The 21,681-nt window shown below is 39.5% G+C and overlaps 1 protein-coding gene and 1 pseudogene across 9 annotated transcripts in view; both read right to left on the minus strand.

Annotated features, from left to right (window-relative positions):
• Positions 1–21,681, minus strand: part of TASP1 (taspase 1) — a 318,727-nt gene that overhangs the window by 47,049 nt on the left and 249,997 nt on the right. For 7 of the 9 annotated variants that reach the window (XR_004957029.1, XM_036244396.1, XM_036244395.1 and 4 more), the window contains one exon: positions 18,465–18,575. Coding sequence is in view for 6 of the 9 variants with exons in the window: in XM_036244396.1 (XP_036100289.1) it covers positions 18,465–18,575 (111 nt within the window). In the remaining 3 variants the exon portion in view is untranslated. Of the gene's footprint in view, positions 1–18,464; positions 18,576–21,681 lie in introns of those variants that run through there. The other 2 variants (XR_004957028.1, XR_004957030.1) reach the window with 2 other exon arrangements.
• On the minus strand, positions 1,725–10,751 carry LOC118618354 (annotated as a pseudogene).

The raw sequence follows: 21,681 nt of genomic DNA on the forward strand, positions 1-21,681 counted from the left end.
TGCTGGTGGGAATGCAGACTGGTGCAGCCACTATGGAAAACAATATGGTGTCTCCTCAAAAAATTAAAAATTGAACTGCCATTAGACCCAGTGATTCCACTTCTAGGACTATATCCTAAGAAGCCTGAAACACCAATAAGAAAGAATACATGTAGCCCTATGTTCATAGCAGCACTATTTATAATTGCCAAGATCTGGAAACAGCACAAGTGTCCATCAACAGACTAGTGGATAAAAAAGCTGTGGTGCATATACACATTGGAACACTATGCAGATGTAAGAAAGAAAGATCTCGTATCTATTGAGATGACATGAAGAAACCTGGAGAGTATATGCTCAGCAAAATAAGCCAGTCAGAGAAAGACAAATACCACATGATCTCACTTATTTGTGGAATATAATGAACAAAATAAGTGGATGAACAAAATAGACCCAGAGACATTGAAAGGAGTATGGTTCAGATTGAGAAACCTCAGAGGAGGGGAGTGGAGAAGGAGAGGGATGAGATAAGCCAAAGGACGCATATGCATGTATGCGTAACCAATGTACATAGACAACAATGCTGGGGGAGGGGCAGGATCCGGAGAAGGGTGTGTTTAGAAGGGAAAACTGAGAAACATCTGCAACACAAATAAATTAATAAAAAAAATATTTTAAAAAAAGTTCCACATATTTTCACTTACTCATATATTTCTTTACAACTGAAATTTCATAAAATAATAGTATTTAATTAGCATTGCATTGATCAATTCTACCAAGTTCTTTATATTGTACCCACTGTATTAAAAAGATTATGCTTGAGGGGGTGGGAAGAGATAAACCACAGAATTTATATGCATGTATACATAACCAATGGACATGGACAACAAAGCCCGGGATGGGGCAGGAGGGATGGGGAAGGGGGTGCCAATGGGGTAAAAAGGAGAAACGTCTGTAACAAAAAAAAAAAAATTAAAAAAAAAGATTATGCTTGTGACTCATTAAATTGACTTTAGACCTCATTAATATAACTCCAATTTAAAAAACCACTAATTTGCAAGATACATAGTTTATCTAAAATAAAAGGCAAGGTGGAGAATGATATATAGCAATGTGCAGCCATTTTTGTGAAAGAAAATAAAAGGGCACCACAGATAAACATGTTTACAAATACATGAGATCTCTCTGGAAAAATATCTTAGGAACTGGCAAGAATGGCTGCTACTACAGAGGAAACTGGTTTATTCAGAAAGCTCAGTGGAGAGCAACCTGTTTTTCACAATCTATTCCTTCTGAAACTTCTGAATTTTGTCCTGATTCATGTTCTATTTTTTTTTTTTAATACCCCTAGGAATCTCAATTACCCTGTCAATCTATATTATCTATGAAGAATTCATTTCTCTCATATTTAGATTATGATATTCTGAATTACTGAAATTTGATGTAATGGTAATAGGATATTACCTTTTTTTTTTTTTTTTTAACTCCCGATTTTATTACTCAGTTTCTCTTTTCTATTTAAAGTAATTGTTGGTGGCTGGGTAGCTGGCTTCCCAAGAGCAGTCAGTTGGAGCTGGCTGTTGTTGGAAGGGGGTTGGGTTGAAGGACTGGGGTGGGGGGCAGAAAGAGTCCACTCTGCTGGTGGTCCTGGGTGGAGAAGAAGAAATGCACTTCACAAAGCCCCGGGTGTGGTGCGAAGAGGATGAGGCAGGAGCAGCAAGCAAGCTGGAGATACGGAATCCACCTCAGGCCCCAACTTCATTCTCTTCTAACGTTTCCCCACTGGTGGTATCTCTGCAGTCTTGGAGGCCTTCTTTTCTTTCCCTCTTTTTGGGTTTTCTCACTTGCAGAACTCTGGAGGGCCATAAGCTCTGCATCCTGGACCTTTACCTCAGACGTGTAAAGGTCAGGCTCAAAGGGACCACTGGTTATCAGCATGGCACCACTGGGCATGAGCAGAACCGCACATTTAAAATGGGGAACAAATTCACCCTCCTCACAGAGAACATTAAATGGTCACAACAGTTCATGTTTGGCATACTCCACCACACCTGCCCAGGACGTCTTCTCATCTGCAAATGCTCTTCAAGTAAACAGCATGGCATCAAAACGCCTTCCAGCCTCACTGAAGAAGGCACGTCAAGCTTTTATTTTCAGGCTGCATTCTTTAGAAGGATCTCGTTTGTAAATGGTGCTCTTTGTTCTTCATCCTTGGCCTTGCCCTCTCCTCAGCCAATGAGAACATCCACAGCATACACTTCTTGTACCTCAAATTCAGCTTTTTCGTGGTCCTTCTGCTGGTCTCTGGGATTCTGGAAAAAGGTTTTCTGCCCATCGATGACATGCTGCTTCAATTGGTATGCAACATACCTTCTATTGGCATGCAATTAAAAGAGTGGGCAACTTTGTTTCAGGATTCTGTCACCTGGGTGTGGTTTCCAGATTTGACCATGTGTAAGGCAGCTTCAGCACCAAGGTGAGCTGCCTTAATGACATCTGCTTTTCTCGTTACTTGGGTCCCCTGAGATACATCAATCGCAGAAGCATCAGCCACATTAGTGATGAAGCCATCCACATGGACCCTAAAGCCAATTTTTACCAAGTCACCTTCCTTGAGAATACAGTCCTGATCCTGGTCCCTCTTTAAAGGGGAGAAGTGACATACAGAGTTATTTACTGAAATGCAGGTGGGAAAGGCAAAACTTTTCTTCATTTCTTTTTCTTTCTTGAAAATGTTCCCTGTCTTTTCCATAATCATGGCATTACCTTTCTCACACAGGCTCAGTACTGACACGCCCAAACACGATGCTTCTACCAAAGACCGAAGTACCCGGTCCTCGTCAATAGTTTGCCCTTGCTACTTGTCCTTGCCCAACAACTTCGTGCCACCACCACTGAGGCCTCGCTCCCCTCAGGTGCCTTGTTGGTCTCCCTTCCTAGCCACAAGCTGTGGCCAGATTCCCCCGCATATATTTTTAATTGTCCTTCATGAGAATGCTTTATTATGATGTTAAACTGACCTAGTGCTTTCAAGCTGTTTCATGTCTCATGACTAAAACATGATCAAATCTCATGAGGGGCCATGAAAGTCCCTACTTAAATTTACACTAAGCACATATAGTTAGGGCAAAACCTGTTATATTCAAAGAGGAATCAAAACAAAGCACATATTTATTTCCATTAGAAGTTTTAAAAGTCAAAACCTTTATATGTTTTTATAAAGGAATACAACCCATTTATTTCCCTCAAGGGTAAAGTTTATCTCATAACTGTTTAATTAGGTCCTGATCTATCATTAAAATCCAGCAAAGAGTATAACAAAGTTTACTCAAATGTAAGTGCATAGAGAAAAGATTATTTCAGCAAAAGAGTAGCATTTCTTACTATCAGTGATATCTAGAAGTCTATAATTTGTTTCTTGATTTTTAGAAATTTTTCCAAACACTAAAAATTAAAGTTTATGGCAACAGTGTTAAAAATAATTCTAATGCCTTGGCTGGTTTTGCTCAGCGGTTAGAGCATGGGCCCCGCAGACCAGAGAAGCCCGGGTTCGGTTCCCGCTAAGGGCACGTACCTCAGTTGCAGTTTGTCCCCAGCCCCGGTGGGGGTCGTGGGGGTGGCGACCACTCAATGTCTCTCACTTCGATGTTTCTCTCTCTCTTTCTCCCCCTCTCCCTCCTGCTCTACCTGAAGACGAATGCAGAAGTGCCCTTGGGTGAGGATAAAAATAATAAAAAATCATTCTAATAACAATAATTCTAAAACTGGGCAGTTGCTACTTCACAGTATCAGGATTTCTCCATATGTGGTTATTACTTACAGGGGACCACAAACTCAAGCACCATGCAGGATAAGTGAGAGGCCTGGAGTGACTCGTCTGACCTTGAACATGCTATCCATAATAGTCTAGTGTGGTCAAGCGGAAGCATACTTCCAGTTAGAGGAGCTCCTAGACTTTGGGTAATAACCATGTTTTTGGTAGTGGGATGGAGACTGTTTACACTTCAACTACTGATTGTGAGGCTACTTGAAATGCCCAGACCCTGAAAAGATGTCCATTAGGAAATACTAAGAACACCAAAGCCATGCTAATTTCCTGAGTGGGTTTTACATGTGGAGATGGACACAGGGACATGGCAGGATTTGTCTCCTCCAAGTGACTTCACAGCACGTGAGTTCACATGAGCCTGATACAAAGAAAGGTCACCACCGCTGATCCTGTCTCAGTGCTGGAGAATGGGTCAGAGCATCCTCTGCTGTGTGTGTGCTCCTCAAAAACGGCGGCTTAATGACACTACAGGGACATTCAGGGGGATCTGTATATAATCTCAGAGGCCAGCCCTTTGGAAAGTTGTACCTAAGGCTTTGTGACAAATGAACCCACCTATGGGTATAATGCCAAGAACAGTTCAACTTTAGTTTTCTTGTCCCCTCCACCACATGAGACCCTTTGGTCTGATGGAAAGCTTTGCCTTCTACTGACATTTAGATCACCACTTTCACTGGTTAATAAGCTGATAAGCTGTCCCTTGTATGATGCTTCCCCCATAATACCTCTCTCTTAAAAATAATTCACATGTCATCCTGCTTAAATTAAGTCAAACAATGTTTCCTTACCAGCACTGCAAGCAAGTTTTTTACTATCCAAATGGTTTCTCTTTTCTCACCAGCTGCACTGGCTTGTGCCCCATTTGAAACCTTTCTGACTGGCCCAGTGGGTGGCTCAGCTGGTTGAGCATCATCCTGTGCACCAAAAGGTTGCCAGTGTGATTCCTAGTCAGGGCACATCTCTGGGTTGCGGGTTCAATCCCCGGGGCACAGACGGAAGGCAACCAATCGATGTTTCTTTCTCTCTCTCTCTCTCTCTCTCTCTCTCTCTCTTTTCCCTCTCTCTAAGCGTGTCCTCCTGTAAGAATTTTTTTTTAAACCTCCCTGCCTGGTTTCATATCCCAGAGTTTCTTGCAAGGAAAATAGGTCTCTAAAATCAGAACTGTCTTGGGTTTGACCAAGTCAGCTGCTGCTCCCTAGCCTTAGGTCAAATGGCTTAAGGACATCTTGCATGGTGTTTAAGTTACTCCTTACTGAATACAAATACATTTATTTTTAAAATGAGAAGAATGAGTACCTAAATGACTAAATAGAACAGCCTCCTCTTATCTCTGTAGATTATTTTCCCCGTGGCTGTTAGGTTCTTTATAATCCAAAAGGGGGTTCATACAAGAATGCTTTACCGTCCTGACATAGACTACTTAGGATTGATATAATGCATGTCTCATTATGGCCAAGAAGTAGCTCCGAGCTGGCTTGCTTTCCTGAAAAACTTTCACCACTGAACTGTTTTGGGATGGCTGGGGTTCTTATACTAAGAACCCCAGTCATACTAAGCCAAGAAAATAATTATCCTCTCTTTCCAAGACTGACTCTGATTTGTTCAAGACTACAGAAGGATGCTGACTGAAAAGGAAGAGAGGGATGTGGGTCAAATAGTAACAAGCCCCGAAAGCCATTTCTATTCTCTTCCTGTTTTATCATTTTATTGTATTAAAAACTGCCGGAAATAGGGGCCACTGGCTGGGGCTTGGAAGTTCTCTGCTGAAAAGAAAAGCATTCAGTAAAATAAATTTTATTGAAACATGATTTCATTCATTCAACAAATATTTTTTTAGGATTTATTACTATTTGAGCAGATGAAAACTGGCTATAAAATTAGTCAAAATGTTTTTCTGAGAGTTTAAGGAGAACCAGAGTAATACGAATTACTCAATCACTAGAATTCTATTCATAAATCTTCGTGTTTTTTATTTCAGATGGAAAATTTTGTGGCCAAAAAAGGTATATGGTTAGATTATAGCTAGAATTATACTTTTCATGATGGAGAAGAAAATTACAGATGAAAATCTATTTACAATTGTAAAAAGTATATTAGTGATATTTAAGGGAAGAAAAGCTATGTTTTAAAGCAAGTATAGCAGATTATACCTACTTGTAATCAACATCTTAGTGTTTTAAAAATGAAAACTAAAAGTACTAATTTGTAGCTACAAAATAGTCATGGGATTGTAAAGTACAGCATAGGGAATACAGTCAATAATACTGTAATAACTCTGTACAGTGTTAGTTGGGTACCTGAAATATCGGGGAAAACACTGTAAAGTATGTGATTGTCTAACCATTATGTTGTACATCTGAAGCTAATATAAAATACTGCTGAATGCAAACTGTAATTAAAAAATAAAATGCAAAAAATACTCCCAAATTAATTCTCAATTATATAAATCAGACCACTACTACAACATATTAATCCAACTCAACAGTTGAAAGTTGAAATGTCATATCTGCCTTATTCATTCTGCCTCTAAGAATAAATTACTTCATTTGCTTCTTTCCATCTGATCCTTAAATAAGAACCAAAATGCTAGCCTATCTCTTAAGGCTAGAGTGAAAATGTAACAATCCCAAAGCATTGTTGGGTCACTAAAGAAATAAGCTTCCAAGCACAACATTGAAACCTCTTATAGAACAAAATTTTAGTTGTATTTTTAAGACAAGTTATTAACATCAGATGAACACCCATAAGTACCTCTTTACTCATTACCATCTTAATAGCTAATTTGCCTTCTCTTTGAGGATTATTTTAGGAATGTGTGAGCCCAGCAGAAACCTAATCACAAGTGCTCATGGTGGCATGCGGCATGAAATGGAAATAAATGATAATTCCAGAGTCCCAAGAATGACGCTCCTTTGAAGTGTATGTGTTTATACATGCTCGCCAAATTTTTAATGGCAATAAAACCAAAAGACAGTTTGAAATTTTAACCTACAATAAAAATAACATTTTATCTCTTTAATGTTCTGGGAAGCATCAATGCAATCTAACATTTTTTTTAAACTATAGCTAATTTTGGTAACTGTGACAAAAATAGTACTTGATAAAGAACTTTCCCTTTTCTGAAAGGGGGGGGGCACCACATTTAAGTTCTAATCAACAGCTGAAGAACAACTTGATTTGATAGAGCTAAGTCTAAAATGATAAAGGAACTCATTATCCTTTTAGTTAATTATGTAAGAAACTGCAAAAACTTTCACAGAAGAAATCATACAATATACCATTTAAGTTCAGACAGGTCCACATGGGGGCTTCAAAGATATGGGTAATGGGCAATTTCTTAAGCTGAGTGGCATGTCCACAGGTGTTCATTTTATTATACTTTATAATTTACAAATATATTATTCTTTTTTTTTTTTACTTTATTTTTATTGACAGTAACACAGATATCGCCATCCACACCCCTCCCCCGTCCTGCCACACAATTGCCCTCCTCCACTCAGCCCCTCACACCTGCCTTCCCTCTGGCCATCACCACACTGTTGTGTCTCTGGGTTATGCATATACATATATGTTCTTTGGCTAAACCCTTCACCTTCTTTCATCCTGTCCCCCCTCTCCCCACTCCTCTGACAGTTTTCAGTTCATTCCATGCCTCTGGTTCCATTTTGTTCATCAGTTTATTTTGTTCATTAGATTCCACATATAAGTGAGATCATATGATATTTGTCTTTCTATGACTGGCTTATTTTGCTTAGCATATAATCTCCAGGTTCATCCATGCTGTCTCAAAGGATAAAATGTTCTTTTTTACAGCCATGTAGTACTCCATTGTGCAAATGTACCACACTTTTTTTTTTATCAGCTCACTAATGGGCACTTGGCCTGTTTCCAGATCTTAGCTATTTTGAGTAATGCTGCTATGAACATAAGGGAACATATATTCTTTCCAATTGGTGTTTTGGGGTTCCTTGAATATATTCCCTGAAGTGGTACTGTTTGATCAGAAGGCAGTTCCATTTTTTATTTTTTTAGAAAACTCCATACTATTTTCCACAGTGGCTGCATTAGTGCACATTCCTACTAACAGTGCACTAAGGTTCTTTTCCCCACATCCTCATCAGCACTTGTTTGTCGATTTATCAATAGTAGCCATTCTGGCAAGCAGGAGGTGATATCTCATTGTGGTTTTAATTTACATCTCTCTGATTATCAGTGATGTTGAGCTATGTCTCTTGGCCATCTGTATGTCCTTTTTGGAGAACTGTCTATTCAGGTCCTTTGCTCATTTTTTAATAGAATTGTCTATCTTCCTGGTGTTGAAGTGTATGACTTCTTTATATATTTTGGAAATTAACACCTTATTAGATGTATCATTGATGAATACATTCTCTCATATAGTGGTTTCCCTTTTCATTTTGTTGATGGTTTATTTTGCTGTGCAGCTTTTTAGTTTGATATAGTCCCATTTGTTTATTTTTCCTTGTTGCCCTTGCCCTGAGAGATATATCAGTAAAAATATTGCTACGAGAGATGTCTGAGAATTTACTGCTTATGTTTTCTTCTAGGATTTTTATGGTTTTGTGACATATGTTTAAGTATTTTATATATTTTAAATTTATCCTTGTGTAGGGTGTAAGCTGGTGGTCTAGTTTCAATTTTTTGCATGTACTTGTCCAATTTTCCCAATACCATTTATTGAACAGACTGTCTTTACTCCATTGTATACTCTTAGCTTCTTTGTCAAATATTACTTGACCGTATAGATGTAGGTTGATTTCTGAGATCTCTGTTCTGTTCCATTGACCTATATGCCTGTTCATATGCCAGTACCAGGCTGTTTTGATTACAAAGGCTTCATAGTATAACTTAATATCTAGTATTGTGATTCCCTCCAACTTTGTTCTTTTTTTCCAGATTGTTGATGCTACTTGAGGTCTTTTTTGGTTCCACATACATTTTTGGAATATTTGTTCTAGATATGTGAAATATGCCACTGGTATTTTAATAGGAATTGCACTGGATCTATAGATTGCTTTGGATAGTAGGGACATTTTAACAATGTTAATTCTTCTAATCCATGGGCATGACATATGCTTCCACTTATTTGTATCTTCTTCAATTTCTTTCTTCAGTGTCCTATAGTTTTCCAAATACAGGTCTTTTGCATACTTGGTTAAATTATTTTTTGTTGTTACAACAGTACATGAAGTTGTTTTCTTCCTTTCTCTTTCTCATAGCTCATTATTGGTGTCTAGAAATACCACCAAATTCTGAATATTAATTTTATATCCTGCTATTTTGCCAATTTTTTAAATTAGATCTGGTAGCTTTTCAGTGAAGTCTTTAGGATTTCCTATACACAATACCATGTCACCTGTGAATAATGACAGTTTTACTTCCTCCATTCCTATTTGGATGCCTTATTTCATCTTCTTGTCTGACTGCTACAGCCAGGACTTCCAGTACTATGTTGAATAAGACTGGTAAGAGCAGACATCCCTGTCTTGTTCCTGATCTTAAGGGAAACACTTGTAATTTTTGCCCATTGAGTATGATGTTGCCTATGGGTTTGTCATATATGGCCTTTATTACATTGAGGTATGTTCCCTCTATTCCCACTTTGCTGAGAGTTTTTATCATAAATGGGTGCTGGATTTTATCAAATGTTTATCCTTCATCTATTGATATGATCATGTGGTTTTTAACCTTCATTTGTTTATGTGGTGTATCACGTTTAATTTGCACATATAGTACCAACTTTGTATCCCCGGAATAAATCCCACTTAATCTTGGTGTATGACCTTTTAAATGTATTGCTGGATCCAGTTTGCTAATATTTTATTGAGGATTTTAGCAGATATAGTCATCAAAGATATTGGCCTATAACTTTCTTTGTAGTGTCTTTATCTTGTTTTGGAATTAGGGTAATGCTGGCTTTATAAAATGAGCTTGGAAGCTTTCTCTCCTCTTGAATTTTTTGGAATATTTTGAGAAGGACAGGTGTTAATTCTCTTGGAGTGACTGGTAAAATTTACTTGTGAAGCCATCTGATCCAGGACTTTTATTTGTTGAGAGATTTTTGATAACTGCTTCAATGTCAGTAGTTGTAATCTCTCTATTCTGATTATCTGAGTCTTCCTGACTCAGTTTTGAAAGATTGTATGCCTCTAGGAATTTATCCAGAAAGATTGTATGCCTCTAGAAATTTATCCATTTCTTCCAGATTGTCCAATTTGTTGCCATATAGTTCATATTTCTTACAATACTTTGTATTTCATAGGTGTCAATTGTTACTGCTTCTCTCATTTTTTATTTACTTGGGTCCTCTCTCTTTTACCTGATGAATCTGGTTAAAGGTTGGGCAATCTTGTTTATCTTTTCAAGAAGCAGCTCTTGAATTCACTGATCTGTTTTACTACTGTCTTTATAAACTCTATTTTGTTTATTTCTGCTCTGATCTTTATTATTTCCTTTCTTCTACTCACTTTAGGCTTTGTTTGTTGTTGCTGTTTTCCAGTTACCTTAAGTGTGATCCAAGGTTGGCTTTTACCAGAATCAGGCTCAAGGGCAGGTCAGCAAATATCCCAAGGCAGCCTGGGATCCACTTCTGCCTGCTTCCACCTATTGGCTGACTGTTAGGCTCAATCACTAAAAGCTTCTGATGGATTTGGGTGGATGGGGACAGTGGATCTTCCATGAAGGGGAGGTACCATTCAGACTTCAGGGAAGGTGGTGGGTGGTCCCCATCCCAGAGCCACTTGACTGACTCTTTCCCAAATTTTTCCCTGATCTCTGCAAGGCAAAGCCCACAGTAGTTAGGCAGGTGGGGTCTCCAGAGCCCAGAGGCTGGGTCTGACAGAAGCCAGGAGGGTGGTTCTATTGGATCGCCTGTGAGGGGGAAGTACCAGTCAGGTTCACAGGAAAGTAGAGGAAATAGCCCCATACCCAAAGCCACTCACTGATACCCCCTAAGTCTACCCAGACTTTTATGCCCCATCTTATGCTGCTGACTTCTCAGCAAGGATTAAGATATGAGGGGTGGGGCAAGAGGGATTCTGGAGGGTGGGGTAATTGATTTCCTCCAGGATGGTACCACTCCAAAGGCATTGGGCATTGCTCCACTCAAGAATGATTGTGACTATGACACCAGAGAATGACTCAGCACAGGGATCCCAGCAGCTCTATCCCCAGCCTTACCCCAGAACCCCAAACCTCAGATTCTCCCAAGGTGACTCCAGTTCACTCCACCTTCCCTCCACCAGAGCCCAGGGTAAGTGGCTGCAAATAAAGTTTTGTGTGTTGGCCCTTAAGAGGGTACCTATGTGTCCAGTGGATTCCGTCTCTCCTTGGCTTATAGAAACCCCACTGCTTTTCACAGCCTGATTGTATGTGGAGGCCTCTTGCCAGCTCTGATGCTCTGGGCTGGGGAACCCAGCCTGGGATTTAAGCCCCATGTGTCTCAGGTGGGAGCCACCCCCACAGCTTAGGTATCCCTTAGGAACCTCAGAAACTGCCCATGGGAGTGAGGCCAGCCCTTCTCACATCTCCACCCTTCCTACAAGTCTGGATGTGGCTTCTTCTGTAAATCCTTTGTTATAAAAACTCTTCTTCAGCTGGTCTTCAGTTGGTTATTCCAGTTTGTTGTATTTCCAGTTTGGTCCTGGGAGAAGGTGAGTGTAAGATCCACTTACTCTGCTGCCATCTTGAAACCTCCAATTACATTCTTCTTTTAAAAATATATGAAACATTTCATAGTAAAAATAAAAACAAAACAAAACAAAACCAAAAAAAAAAAAAAAACCAGGGAAAAATGGGGTAACTGGACAATTAGAAGCAATATTATATACAAACTTAATTATCAGCATCATGAACATATTCCTAGATAGCAAAGAACCTGAAGTGTTTCTCTGAGTAAAGTGAGGGTAACTTAATGGGAAAGTAACAATTACCATGTATGCTCATCAGACGATCAGGCTCTGCCTTAACTGTGGGCCTTAAGTCTATTTAAGGAAGAAGGATTTCAACATAGGCTTGTCACAAAGGTCACTGACCAAACACAGATTTTTTACCCACCAAGAGCCCTTATGCCTCCTATTCTGAATTGCTTAAGGTTGTCCTTAAATACACGAAGCCTGTTTCTCATTGATCCCCATGTTCACTGCTTCTTAACAATCACTCTAAGGCAGGAACCCCTAAACTTCACAAAGTCTGTCAGGCTCCCAACAGCAGAGTAAGGGCAGGCTACAAGGGAAAAAAGTACCCATACAGTGAGACTGGCCTTTTATACCACATATTTGCATATATTCTAACTACTTGTATTGAATCACACACTTAACACAGAAAAGCTCATTTTTTTACACTGGAAGGCTTGATGTGTTTTTGTTTATACAATTATTAAACCATAATATATACAGTGGCCTCAATAAAGCACTTCTGTAGAGGCCTGGAAAACACATGTAATTGTACTTTAGCAGGTAAAAATATATTGTTTTTCTTCTCTAAAAGCAGAGAAAATTAATTCTTCTCAGCTGTTTCATTACAGGGACAAGCATTTGCTTTGCTTTAAAGCAGTGATTTGTAGGCTGGGCTTTGCCAGCATCTTGTGATCTGGGGGTAGGAGGTGGTGGGATGGGTGCTGCAAACACATTCACATCCAAATTGTCCTTTTTACAAGGCTGTTTGTTGAGGCTGTCTTCTGCAATCCATTTAAACTGTCTCCAAATTGTCTTCTTGTTCCTGGATACTTGTCATTATCTAATACTTTCTACCCATATTGTTTGTTTTTAAGAACTTGTGAAGTTATTTTATGTGACTTTTCATTTTTCCAAAAGAGTGGTCAATTTCTTTTAAAATTTCTGCTAAATAATCAATAAGGAACTTCCATTTGGTGCTTAATTTATTCATCAAATAATTATTGGGAGCCTACTATGGAGGGTGGGTAGAAAGTTGGATATGACACAGTCCTTGTCCTCAAATGATTCACAGTCTGGTGTGAGTCTTTTATAAGTGGAATCTTCTAATAATTGGAAAGTTATTTCAAACCCCTGTACCGTCTATGTGAGTCACTAAGGTTCAAAGACCTGTGATCTATTCCTTTGAAATAATTGAGTTCAGAAAAAAGGTTAAGAAGTGCCTGGCCTGGAGGGAGGAGCAGACACTTTAACACATGTCTAGGATATGTTATGTACGTTGCAAAAAGAACACAAGAAAGAAACAAATCACCTGGGAGAAGGGCTTCCAAAGAATTACCAAAAGATTCCTCCTCATCCTGGGTCTTAAAGAAGGGGGTAAGGGAGTAAGGGGGATCTAATATATGGTGACGGGAGATAATTCGATTTGGGGTGGTGCAATACCAGATCTTGTAAGATAGAAATCCATAACTGAAATCTATATGATACTCTTAAACCCTGATAATTTTTTTTTTTTTAAAAAGCAGGAATGTAATTGGTCCAGAGCCTTTCAAATACGAAAAAAAGCATGTGAAAGTTACTGTGGAAAAAACGACCCTCCAGAAGAAGACCAAGCAATTTGGAGTGGCCAAAACTTAGGGATTTGCAGATAAATGGAGAAAAAGTAGTAGTAGTCAGAAACACAAAAGTGTGTTCTGGGAGCATATGAAGGCTGTGAATTTCTCATCAAGTTAAGTGGTTCCCATCTACCTTGCAGGGAAATGAGCAATAGAGGTAGGACTCTGTGTGTGTGTGTGTGTGTGTGTGTGTGTGCATGTTCACTGAAGAATTAAAAGTAGAGAGCATGGAAGTGATAAGGAATACATATTTTACTTTATGGAAAGTTATCTAGCATTCACTTAGACATACAGACAAACTAATTACATATACTTAAATGACTTTTGTTTTAACCACTATCATCCTTCTGATCCTGGGATTGGTGTAGCTCTCTAAGTCACAGTTGGGTAAGGTTCTCCTTATGTCCCTTTCTGCTTCAGGACAGTCTGTTTCTCTCCCGACTTCTCCTGTTTTTCAGACCACAGTTAGATTCTCTACATAGAGACAAGTCTCGTGGCAGTATGGAGGTGGGAGATGAGTAGAGGTGGGAAGGAGATAGTGTGGAAAAGAGTGATTCGAGCCTGCAAAGTGAAGGGAACTGATCTCATTTGTTCCAGAGGATCCAAAGAAGAGAATCAGGATCCAGTGCTGAAACTGAAGTCTGACCATCTGAGCTGCCTAGGGATGCACCAGAGCACCTTGATTTGTCACTGGACACTGTTAGACTAGGAGGCATTTGGCAGTGAGGGGATTCCAAAGGTCTACTAGTTATCTATTGCTGCATAAATTACCACACAATGTAGCAGTTTAAAACAACAAATATTTAGCATCTCTGTGGCTTTGTCGAGTGGTACTTGCTCAGGGTTTCTCAAGAGATTTCAATCAAGAAATCTGCCCAGGGCTGCAGTCATCTGAAAGCTCACTCAGAGTTGAAGTTGTGGCAGGAAGCCTCCATGCCTTACTGGCTGTTGGAAGTTCACACTTATTGCCACATACTGCTTTAAGTGTCCTCACAACATGGCTGTTGGCGTTTCCCAGAGTGAGTGATCCAACAGCAAGAGCAAGGAGGAAGCCACAATGCCTTTTTGGACCTTGTCTCAGAAGTCACACACTGTCACTTTGCCATATTTTTATACATTGGAAGGGAATCTCAGGGGATGAGGAATTAGACCTCATCTCTTACAAACAATTCATGGGCAAAGCACATGTAACAAGGTCACACAAGACGACTTCCTTCACTCCTGACTGAGATTTTCTAATTCTATTCATGAATCAGTAAAGGAAAGATAGATCTTGAAAGCGCCTGTATTTGAGTCATCCCACCCATGAAGGGGCCCACTGGGGCTCTTGTAATTGATGTATTTGTCCAGAGAAGTGGTTCAGTAATGTCTTTCTGAATACTCTACCAAGTGGCAATGGGATTTCACTGAAACTGCCTTAGTGGTGTGATGTAAACACCATTTATGATTTCCAGAAAAGAAAGTAGACACAGAAAAAGCTGGAGTTAGAGATCATTTTGATTATTCTATTCTTGGGACAAAACAAGTGATTGAACAATACATAGCAGTTAATTTTAATTTGGAGTCTTTGTTTCATTTAGATGTGTAGGAAAGAAAGGCTTATGAGAAGTCTTGGTTAATAGATGTTCCTAGTACTAAAGAGCCACGAGTTTTATAAAGCAACAAATGAGAAGTCATGGTCCAAACATAAAGCAAATGAAATTGTGCCTGATTTGGGGCAAATGACGGGATACAGCACAGGAGAATCCATCTAAGCTTTATGTTTGAAATATTCTCCTTTTGTAGACAGCAGTGTATGACAGACACTCCCTTATGGGTACAATCCTTCACTACCAGGATCTGCAGTGAATAATATTTACACAATTTTTGTTGTTGTTAATCCTCACCCAAGAGTATTTCTTCATTGATTTTTAGATAGAATTGAAGGGAAGGAGAGAGAGAGAAACATTGGTGTGAGACAGACAAATCGATTGGCTGCCTCCCACAAGACCCTGACCAGGGCTAAGGATCAAACCTGCAGCTCAGGTAAGTGCCTTTGACTAGAAATTGAACCCATGACCCTTCAGTCTATGGGCCAACACTCTAACCACTGAGCCAAACTCGCCAGGGCATATTTGATATTACATACACAATCTTGATACTGTCAATGCTGGTTACTAATTGGCACTATTTGAAATGAGCCTCTAATCAAAGACACAAATAGAGACAAGTATAGCTATAAGGCATAATGCAAATGTTAATAACCATGACAACAATGGTATGATTGCTAGAGATTGAGGTAGGGTTGGGAGTGAGGGAAGGAGAAAAAAGATAGAGTGCAAAAACTTTCCTACTCTTACAAAGACTAAGGGGTGAGGGATAGTTGATAGAGATTATATAAAGCTGATGAATCAAGAAATAGTGTGTTAAAGTAGCAATAAAATCAAAACATATAATTTCAAGTTAGAGTAGAATTCTAACAAAAGTCAGGAGGAAAGGGAAATGAAGTGTGAGCTTTGTTTTTAATTATTTTCCCCAAAAAGCAGCATAAATTATTGATTAACCTAGAAACAGAAGCATGAATATGTTCCATAGAGTGAAGGTGTTTTCCAGAAGAATAACCAGAACCAGAGACTGGGGGCTCTGGGAATGGAACGGCAAAGGTGACTTTCATGTCTCCCTTCCTATATTTTTACTGTGTTTGTTGTCTTACTACATACTGAATATACATAACGTTCTTAAAGCAAAAATGTAAAAATCCATGTAGTTTGTAGCATCTATAAGTTTATACTAGGTTTCACTGGGTTTTAGTAGATAAACCTCACAAACATCAATCCCTCTAATTCACTTTAACAATAGCAAGATTTCACTTATTTCATAAATTGACACTACACTTTATTCTTCTTCTTGAAACAGAGAGCAGAAATATCAATTTACAAATTACTAACTTGCTGATAAAAACTATTTAACATAAACTAAAATTCTATGACTTATCCTTAAATATGCATTTCTATACTATGCCACCAAAAATACCTTACAATTTTCAGGATTAACTCAAATGGTCAAGAGTCCAGGCTTATAAAGAGCTGTCCCTCTGTACTGGGAACAGTTCATGAAGCAGTTTAATAACTGTCCTCCCACCTCCTGGTACTAAGATTTATTCTGAGTTCTTTTGGAAGGCCCAGATATATCGACTGCATGTTTGTTTTTTGTTTTTGTTTTTTAATTTTTTCCCTTTATTAATTTTTAGAGAGAGAGGGAGAGGGAGACAGAGACAGAAACATCGATGAGAGAGAAAATCGAATGGCCACCCCCTGAATGCCCCCAACTGGGGGATTGGGCCCACAACCTGGGCATGTGCCCAGACCAGAAACCGAACCGGCAACCCTCTTGGTGCATGGGTCGACGCCCAACCACTGAGCCACAGAGGCCGGGCATTCTCTGCATATTTTAAAAGCAAACTCTCTGCTATCTAACTGGGAAAGGTATTTAAAGGATTCACAGCAATAATTAAGATACCAAAAAAGCAAATGGCTAATGTACCTTATTTTAACAAAGGGTACCCATTTATTTTTTTATTTTTATAAAAAGTGGCCATTTAAAAAAAAAACAAAAAAACAAAAAACAAAAAACACTTCCCAGAAGCAAGTACCAAGTATATGGGTAGGAAGAGAAAGAGAATACAACAAAAAAAATGAATCCAGGTATAGACAGAGGCCCTTTATATAAAAGTACTTTTTTTTTCCGTTGAGGAATGAGGGAAGAGATTCTATGATAGCTCTTTGGGCTTCTACAGAAAAAATACTGTTTACACTCAGAAGAAATGCTCAGTGTTCTATTTTATACTCAGAGAACCTCAGGGGATGAAGAGACTTGTACTATAACAATTCACAACAATCATACAACATAGATCAGGCACCACCCACACTTTCTTTAAGGAAATTTACACCAAGGGTTGAACTATTACAGCCCCTGTGAATCACTTATACTGCTTATATAAAAATACTTAGAGAACAGTGGGTAAACACACACTGTATATCCATATAATGAGATAACAAGCAAGGGAAATAAATAAACTGCTAACACATATAACATGGATTAATCTAACAGGTTTAAAGTTCACTGAACACATCAGACACAAAGAGTACACATTCTATGATCCCATTTACATAAAATGTAAAACCAAGAAAAACGAATCTAGGTGCTAGAAGTCAGCAGAGTGATTAACTTTGGAGGGGGCAGAGGCTGAGTGGTTAACTTTGGAGGGGTTTCCAGGGGTCTTTTGGGGTTGTAGTAAAGTTCTGTCTTTTATCTTACATGGGTGAATTCACTTTGTAATATGTAATTATTATATATAGCTATGATTTGTGCAATTTTCTGAGTGTATGTACACTTCAATTTAAAAGTCAATAAAAAAAATAACTGCCGGCCGGTTTATGTGGCACCCTTTGCAGATTTTTAAAATACTCCCTCTAGATGAATGAATTAGGAAAAGGCACCCACAGGAAGAGGCAGCCCTACAAGTTTGGGCCATGGCAAGCAGACAGCAGGCTGGGTTTTATCCCCACTGATGCTCTTGGCTAAACACAAAATCACACATCTGGATGAACATCTGCAAATCTGAAAAAAACTCATTTGGCCCTTCTTCACCAAAGCTTTAAGAGCAGGACATGGCAGACGTCTTATGTTACAGATGTGGAAGTGACACAGAACAGTGAGACTGATGCGTGAAGGTGTCACAGCTCACAAGTGGTAGAGCCAGGACGGACTTCTAGGCCAGTAGTTCTTCACGTGGTTCTGACTGCTTTCTGGGAGGGAGAACAGGAAGAAGCTCTCTATGTTACTGTGTACATTGTTATGGGTCATCTTAAATGTTTTGTAGAATAGGCAAGGGATGAATACATTGTTCAATATTCTTAATACTGAGCTTTAGTGAAGGTCCTTGGTTCTAAGCCCATTTGAAAAATATGCTCTAAACACATTCATCCTTTGATGTTTATCTATGCAAAAAGATCAGTAGAATAGAGAAGGTTACATGTCAACAGGGCATCCTGAGCCTCCCGCAGCTTACTAACTTAACGATATAAATCTTCCCATGTATTGAAAAAAAATGAAAGAGAACGACACACATAATGTTTATGTCCAGCTTACCTAGAAGTGTCTGCTTGCTTTGGGAGGAGTCGGGCTCTGCAGAACATCGGCAAGATCGAAGAACAATCACTCCTCCAAGCACACCATCTTCACTGGCCAGGAAAGGCGAACCTAGGCAGAAATGACTAGTGATCATTTCTCAGTTAATTTTACTATTTTCATTTGATCACTAGAACAAAAATGTGGTATGAATAAGATCTTGCATGAGGCCATTCCCTGGCAATCACCATTGCTCCTACCTTGTATAGATTTGATAGCAAAGGCAGGCTGCTGCCTGAACAGGGGTCATTTGGCAAAGGCAGTACCAGATGCTGCCAAGATGACCTGCATGGGGGTGGAATGTGCATTATTGTATTCAGAATGGAACTGGAAACACTACCAGATTAAAAGACCAAACACAAATACAAGAAAAAATGCTCAGCAACTCCCTTTGATCAGCTCTTAGGGATCACCTTCCAGGTTCTCCCTCCTATCAGGGGCATGCCACCAAAAGCTTTTAGTACCTTAAGTTCAATTTTAAATAAACCATAAATTTTATTACAAACATGTTAAAACACTCCGAAAGATTTGCACAAATAAATGTGGAACTGTATCTCTATCATGAGAGTCTAATAGTTGGAAATGACTGGGTCTCTGAGATCTCACATACTGAGCCAACCATTGTGAGCATTTCAAGAACACCATGGTTTAGAACCTCTCATTTCTCCTCCTCAGTGACATCTTCAAATATCTGGCATAGCAAGTGAGCATGTGAACCCAAGCACTATCAAATAAATTAGTAAAAATAAAACCAACCAAACTGGATTTGGGAGGAGCTTCTGGTTAAACTTGGTAGATTAAACACATGCATTTATCTCCACCCCTTCCTCAAAACCCAGTAAGCTGAGGGAAAGAAAAATAGACATGGCCTAATAAGGACAGAGAAAAAGACAGACAAGAAAAAAAAACTCTCCTTTTAGGAAATGGACAAGTAATTGCTCACACAGCAGACCTGTGAAAGCTAAAACCTAAGCTTCCAGGGAGAAGGGGGGGGGGAGTTTGGTTGAAGGGGCACCTATAGGAAACCATGCAGTTTTGTCATAAAACCCTCAAAATCACAAATTGTAGGCTTCAAGTTCTTCTGAAGGCAGGAGTGCAGGATGGGGTTGAAATGAAGATGGTTGGGTGAGTGTCCAAAAGAATCCTGGGTTCCTCATAACTCATCCAAGTTCAAATGTCTCTAGCTCTTCCCTTTCCAACGACCAGCCCCCTCTTCCTCTGACAAGACTCTCGGTGCACTCTCTCATGCTGAGTACACTGCAGCAGGCTTTAGTCTGGTCTCCCTGTTCCAGTCATTATAATCTCTACATTTATTAATTCAATAAATATGTACTATGTGTCCGAGCTTTTCCACGTATTGGCAGTTCAGCAGTGAACACAATGAAGACTCTGCTCATATCTAGTTGAGCAGGTTGGGGGACGAGTAATAAACTCACAAGTCAATAAAGAAACCTATCCAGACAAGAGTAAGTGTGCTATGAAGAAAATGAGTCTCAGTAAATTATGGAGGGTATGACTGGAGCAGGGAAGTCATCTTTTAGGAAGAAGCTAACCATGTGAAGATCTGGGAGGAAGAACATTCTAGGCAGACCAATCAAGCAAATGCACAGACTCTGAGGTGGGAAGGAGCTTGGGTGTTTAGAAAATATAAAGGAGGCCAAAGTGTTCTTGGAGACTATCCAAAATAATTCCTTCATTTTACAAATGAGAAAGCTGCAACTCAGATAAATAAGTGAGAGAGGGGGGAGAGAGGGTAGACCGTGAGTTCAGAGAGGGGCAGGGCCAGGTCAAGTAGGGTTACACAAGGCCTTGGGGCTCAGCAAGGAGTTTGGATTTTACTCCAAGTGTGATGAAAAGACGATGCAGGGCTTTATACTTGCACTGGACTGGCTGGCAGGGCAAGAGGAAAAGCAGCAAAAAACCATCATAGAAGCTGCCATGGCAGCCCAGTTGAGAAACGACAGGGCCTGAGTGAGCCTCGTGGCAGTGGACACTATCAGCAGAGGGTAAGCCTAGGATTTATTCTGTAAGTAGAACCAACAGGGCTGTTTACAGAATGGATATGAGGAGGACGGGAAACAAAGATATCAAAGTTAAATAAGAATTACTTGCCCAGACTATGATCACATCATTAAACCATTCAAAAACCATGGATGGCTCCCAACTGCCTACAGAACAATGTTACTCACAGCAAGTCCCTTTCAACCACACCTGAGTTTATGTAAATGAGGTGACTTCTGGAAAGCCCCTAAGTAACATAAGGAGAGGGCTGGTTGCCAGGAAAATCAATTATGTGATTAGAGGGTAGGAACTTTCAGCCCCCGACCTTAGACAGGGAGAGGGATTAGAGGTTGAATTAATCACCAATGGCCAGTGATTTAATCAATCATGCCTATGCAATGAAGCCTCAATAAAAGCCAAAAGGACAGGGTTTGAAGAGCTTCAGGTTGGTATACATATGGAGATGCTAGGAGAGCAGCAGGTCCAGAGAAGACGTGAAAGCTCTGAGCTCCTTCCCACAGAACCTGCCCCATGCATCTCTTCCATCCGGCTGTCCCTGAGTTATAGTCTTTTATAATAAGTCAGTAAGCTAGTAAGCAAACTGTTTTTCCTGAGTTCTGTGAGAACCTGCAATGTATAGCTGTAGGTCAGAACAACAAGTGAAAGAACAAGTGACAACCTGGTTTTGTGACTGGCATCTGAAGTCGAGACAGTCTTGTGGGACTGAGCCCTTAACCTGTGGGATCTGATGCAATCTCCAGGTAAACAGTGTCAGAACTGAGTTAAACTGCTGCACACCTAACTGGTATCTGGAGGATCAGAGAACTGCTTGGTGACCAGGAGCATCAAAACTGAAGTACTGGATGCAGAGGAGACACACAGGAGTGTTTTTCCTGAACAAATGGTGATTGCTTCAATCTTTTTTATATTTGTTATCTTCTGGAGAGGGTAAATAGCTTATCATGTATGTATATTATCAATATCACCTATCAGTGCTTGAAATTAGAACTCTAGGTCTATAAACACTGCACTGTTTAGAGTGTGAACTTTAAATGAAGCTGTTTTATATTAGATATAGTAAGCTAACATATCTTAAACCTAAAGCAGGAAGACACCCATTAATACAGCAGGGCTAGACTGCAATTAGACAATGTATCAGTGCATTACTATGTGGGGT

Source organism: Molossus molossus, unplaced genomic scaffold (genome assembly GCF_014108415.1).
Source record: "Molossus molossus isolate mMolMol1 unplaced genomic scaffold, mMolMol1.p scaffold_m16_p_6, whole genome shotgun sequence".
NCBI classification, from domain to species: Eukaryota; Metazoa; Chordata; class Mammalia; order Chiroptera; family Molossidae; genus Molossus; species Molossus molossus.